This window comes from Ixodes scapularis, unplaced genomic scaffold, assembly GCF_016920785.2.
Source record: "Ixodes scapularis isolate PalLabHiFi unplaced genomic scaffold, ASM1692078v2 PGA_scaffold7__128_contigs__length_106722199, whole genome shotgun sequence".
NCBI classification, from domain to species: Eukaryota; Metazoa; Arthropoda; class Arachnida; order Ixodida; family Ixodidae; genus Ixodes; species Ixodes scapularis.
The window spans coordinates 73,816,558-73,821,829 of NW_024609882.1; the positions used below are offsets into that span (position 1 = coordinate 73,816,558).

Genomic DNA, 5,272 nt, shown 5'->3' on the forward strand with positions numbered 1-5,272 from the left:
TTCGGGTAGTATTTCAACGGAGTAGACGGGTGGTATCTGTGGACTTGTTTATATCAGCACTCAAGTAATGTACAACAAACGTAAGCGAAGGTGTCTAGCTCGTTAGTAGTCCCTTGAGCCCTAAAATTGAGATTTTACTTAAATCGAATTGTCCTGAAGCTAAAGTACCATAAGCTTTTCTCACGCAGACTGTCGCCCTTCACAGGTTCCACATTTTCTGCTGCTAGTGCTGCATCTACCACTGGACAGACGTTCGAATGCTTGCTTTTACTCCTGCTTTCCTCTGTTGTCAGAGAGTTCAGATATAGGGAGTTTGGAGGCTGAGGAAGCTTTTGGAGACCTGCAGCAGTGTCTCTTTTAATTGAAAATGACAATTCAGACTAAACGGTGTATTTTCCGAATACCCAAAGCTGGAATAAAAATGTCAGGAAAAAGTATAAACGTTCCAAATTACGGCACTACTGCTGTGCATATTTTGGGCAGTTCAGTACATATCATACAGGCAACTAGGGGCAATTCGGCCGTTTTTGCTGCTACCATACAAACTAATTTCCAGTATTTGTGCACCTTCTAAGAAATATGCCTGCACACGTGTATAAACTATATAATTAATTCACGAAGAAGCTACATTTACGTAAAACAACCCTGTTCTACGAGCACTTCAAAGATAATCAGACACAGGGCCTTTAAAACATCTGCGAACCAGCGCATGCAGAGTGGCAGCGCAAAGTCGGGGTCGCGTGCTAATTTGCCGCCCACCCAAAGGCCCATGATATAAATGCCACTTCAAATGCCTTGAAAGCGGAATGTAATATCGTCCTAAATCATGAACATGCAAGGAACAGAATTCCAGCGTCTGAAACACTTGCGCCACCGCTTCACTGATCCCTCGCAAAATTGCCTTGTGTCGTGTGGAGGGACGGGGAGATTCATCGGCGGAATAGCCTCCGCCGATAGCTTTCGGGATTCGTAAACCAATTTTAAAGGTAAAAGGGACAAGCAGGCTTATAAAATGTACGGAGGCACGTCAATATTGGCCTAACTCAACGTCTTGTAGACCGGGTAAACGAAGTCCAGCTCCTCGAAGAGCTTGCGGCACACAACGCCAAACCAGGAAACCGGTGCTGGGAAGCGAGCCGATGCGAGATCGCGGAGCGGAGTACTCCCCCTGACGTCACCGCGCACCTCACCCAATCAGGGCGCGGCGACCGCAGCGACGCTTGTGTTCGCTCTCGGGGCTAATACGGGGTCGCAATGGCGCCTATCAAAATGGCTGTCATCTGAATGATCGTCGTAGAACAGCAGTATACGGGGCTGGGTCAGCGACGCGTAAATAAGTATAGCCTTGCTAAATACGGGCAGTATTAGAGCCTTCATTCTTTTCACGTCAGAAAGGTGAAGGTAAGCCCATTTATTTTGAGGCCAATCATCCAGGAGATAGGGTGTACGATTCTCACACCGCGGTACCACCATCGCTGAAAGTTGAGAATATAATTGAACCTAATCGACCGATCTCACTAGGCGTTCGGCGCATGCGTGACGCCGCCATAACTTTAGTTCACGGGAGGCAGACAGTTGTGCATGCAAGGGCTCGTGCCGTCTCATGCTCCACATGTGCAGATCTCCAGCAAGGTTGTTGCACGTGCAGAAAGACAAAAGTTCCCTCGATGCATTGTGGCAGCGGTGGCGTAGTCAGGATTCCTAAGTCTATAGAGCTCGAGCTTTCGCTTCACGTGCTCCTAACGATTTCTCACGCAATAAACAGCTCCAGATCAAGAAAACAGGAGGAAGAGAAAGTCGTTATCGGTGAACCATGGGTAACAAGAAGAGTAAACTGAATCCCCAGGTGCTTCGAGACCTCTGGGCAAGTACAGAGTTCCAGCACGTCGAGATCATCCAGTGGTACCGTGATTTCATGCGAGAGTTCCCGGACGGGCGCATAACAATGGACCTCTTCAAGAAGACCTACGCTAAGTTCTTTACCGCGGGCGTAGACTCGGACGAGTTCGCCGAGAGCTTGTTCCGCACGTTGGACGTCAATAAGGACGGCTTCATCGATTTCCGAGAGTTTATGCGTGGGCTAAACGCCACGTCTCGTGGCAAGCCCGACCAGAAGCTCACCTGGGCCTTCAATGTTTACGATCTGGACGGGGATGGATTTATAGACAAAGACGAAATGCTCCAGATGATTACGAACGTCTTAAAGATGTCTGCGTCTTCTAAATCGACTCCGTCCAAGGACAACCTAGACCCGAAGAAACTGGTGGAGCAGATATTTGCCGCTATGGACACGAACGGAGACGGCAAGATCACATTGCAAGAGTTTCTGGAAGGTATAAAGAAGGATCCGACTTGCGTCAACCTCCTACTATCTGACATAAAACCGACTTCATAACGAGTGTCCCCAACGTCCATTAAGTAGTATATGGGACTGAGATGGACTGTGAAGCCCGTCTCAGGCGCACGTTTCTCTCAGCGCGGTTCGAAAAATACCAGCAACACATTATGTATCATTACTGACTCTACAAAAAAAATATGCATAAATTGTGTGTGTACTCTATTACACCGGTAAAGTTTTGCCTTTAAAAACACGACTTAATTATAGTGTCATTTGCTTTTCGGAAGATCTTTTGCACAATATAAGGGCTTTTAATGCGAAGGTATTAACTGTCTCATTGAGCGACGCCGGTGAAGCCGGTGAAAACAGCAACTAAATTCCAATTACCTGGAAGTTGTCTGTAGCAGCAAGACGGCACCTAAATTATGAAATCGTTAAAAATTTCTCAGGGAGGTTTATGTAGACAAAGTAAATTAATGGCTTTGAAAAGAAAATTTCGTACATTTCGATCTGGGTGGGAATCGAATCCGGGCGGTGGTACGAGACAAGCATGCACGCTACACCGACGCCACGGCTGCTCCACGATTCCGGCTGACTAAACCTATTTCACAAGGACGCCGCCATCTCGAAGTATCGGCCCTTCCAGTATGGGTGAAATCATTGCTTTGCCATCACCATGCCGACAGAATAGATTTACGATTTAAGCGAAACCGTGACACACTCTCGGTTTGTCTCCCCTTTATTCTTTTTACAATTTGCATTTTGAAATTCATTATTATTTTTTCGTCGCTTATACCGGATATGCCTAAGTGGCTGGGCACAAGAGTAAGCGAAAAAGGTCTATGCGCCATGTCGCTAGTTGCGTGCAGTACAGGCGAAGGCAACGCCAGGCGTTTAGAGAAAGGGAAAGCACTAGGAGGGCTGGGGAGGAAGAGAAAACCCTCCTTTCTTTTCTAGCGTTTAGTATGCTTTTCCTTTCTCCCCCGTGCTCCAGAGCCGCGCTCCCTTGCCCTCCTCTACCATTCCGCGTTAAAAATAATTGGGGTTGTGTGGATATTTATACAGCGTGCAGTTGGGCAGCCATTTCAAAGTTGCGACGAGTCACTCGCTGTAGGTGAGGAATTTAGCCAGTGCGGTACAACCTATAGCCTGGGGGGTCTTTAACGTGCACCACGCAGTAGTGATACACGACCGCACGCCGGAACGATGCTCATCCAGATCTACACCGTGTCCAGATCTAAACGGGCAGGGGTGGGGATTGAACCCAGGATCCATGGGTTCTGCAGCGCGAGCTTTCCATTCCGCGTTGCTATAGTGCTCGCCCTTTCTTTCTTCGCCTGGCGTTGCCTTCGCCTGCACTGCAAACAACTAAAGCTTTTTTTTTTTCGTTATTGACTGCACACAACTAGGGAGCCTCAATGTCCTTCTGTTTAGGGTGATGCCACCCTTTGTAGTACCAGATGCCGACAGCACGCGCTCATGGGCAAAATACAAAGAAATCGACGAAAACAAAATGTCGCCATAGCACAGTCAGCGCTACAAGCGCGTGCAGGGACACGCTCTGTCACGCGCTTCTGAACAAAAAATAAAAATAAACGTGTGTGACAAAATGGCGAGATGCCACCACTTTAAGCAAAGCGCACATGAAGGCACCCTACACACAACTAAAACCCCTCGACGTGTTTGCGTTTGTCTTGCAAGTAGCGTCCAATACGCCAGTGCACGAGGCCCGTGTCTCGAGCTGCCCTTGGAAGCAGATGGCGGCGCAGCATTGAAATGAGCGGCCCTTCGAAGCGAATGGCGGTGGAGCACCCGCTCGTGGCACGTGTCTTGCACGCTTCCACAAGAATGGTTGGTGGTTCTTGAGGCCTTTATCAAGGGGCTTTACACACAACTACGTGGCCGCGTCATGCTTTCGATTTTTTTTTATCCTCCGCTGCAAAAGTAAATAAAATTTTAAACAGAGCCCAACTGCAAATATTGCATCCATGAAACGGAAGCATCGTGCAAAAAGAGACATAAAACTTGAGACTGCCGTCTCAGTGAAATAGCTCGATGCTAAGAAAGACAAAATTTATGGTGTTGAGAAAAGCTCAGTTCTTCGACGACTTGTATAACACCATTGACCTTGCTGAACACAACCGGGAATAAGTCAACGCCCTCGACTCTGACGGTACCATGCCTAATGTGACGTAAAGTGGAGAGTTGAGCTAGTTGGTACGATGACATCATATTAAAGGGACCATGATATTGATCTTTGGCTATTATAAATTGGGATTTTAGTAATCGCATATCGTTTAGTGCAGAAAAAAAACTAGTGCACGAGCGTAGAAAGCCTGCTTTTGGGCACTAAAATCTGAAAGTATAGCGGGCTAATTCGTACCTCCTTTCCTTCGAAAGTCCTCCGCCTTTTTATTGTGGTGCATCGCTGGGTTGAAATGAGAAGGCAAAAACGAGAAGGTAAGAAATGCGAACGGGTTCAAATGAGAACCACCCAACCCAGCACTTGCATTGGACACGGACATTGCTCCGATAAAAAATGCTGGACTCCCTTTGCGTTTTTCTCTTTGAACACGACAGCGAGCCTTTTCCAGCCGTGGTGAGTCGGAAAAGGGGAAGCGATTATCGATATGACTGGCACACTTTCCATCCACGTGACCGGTGCGTTTCGCTGCATCCGGCAGTCGGGCCGGTCGCCCCACCGCGACGTCCGACTCCACTAGAAACTGCACGCAAGCCTTGCCGATTGACTTCCTCTTCATTTGGCTCGTGAACGTGATTATACTCTGTTTCACCTTGTGTTGTACCGCAGGAAAGGCTACAAGCACGAGCCCCTTGCTCTATGGCACATCTCGGCGGCACAAGCTCTCGTGCACCAAGGGCAGCTGCCAATGTTATGAGCTCGCGCGTCTAGCCTTCGCTGCGGTACAGCAT

General features: G+C 48.1%; 1 protein-coding gene across 1 annotated transcript; it reads left to right on the top strand.

Moving 5' to 3' along the window:
- The first annotated feature begins 1,813 nt into the window (after positions 1-1,813).
- On the top strand, positions 1,814-2,395 carry LOC120846622 (neurocalcin-delta B-like). The gene has a single exon (XM_040218455.1). It carries the CDS (start codon positions 1,814-1,816, stop codon positions 2,393-2,395), a length of 582 nt encoding a protein of 193 aa, XP_040074389.1.
- Positions 2,396-5,272: the final 2,877 nt, after the last annotated feature.

Excerpts from the sequence above, each read along its gene's own strand:
- LOC120846622 (XM_040218455.1), top strand. The coding sequence starts at position 1,814 with ATGGGTAACAAGAAGAGTAAACTGAATCCCCAGGTGCTTCGAGACCTC.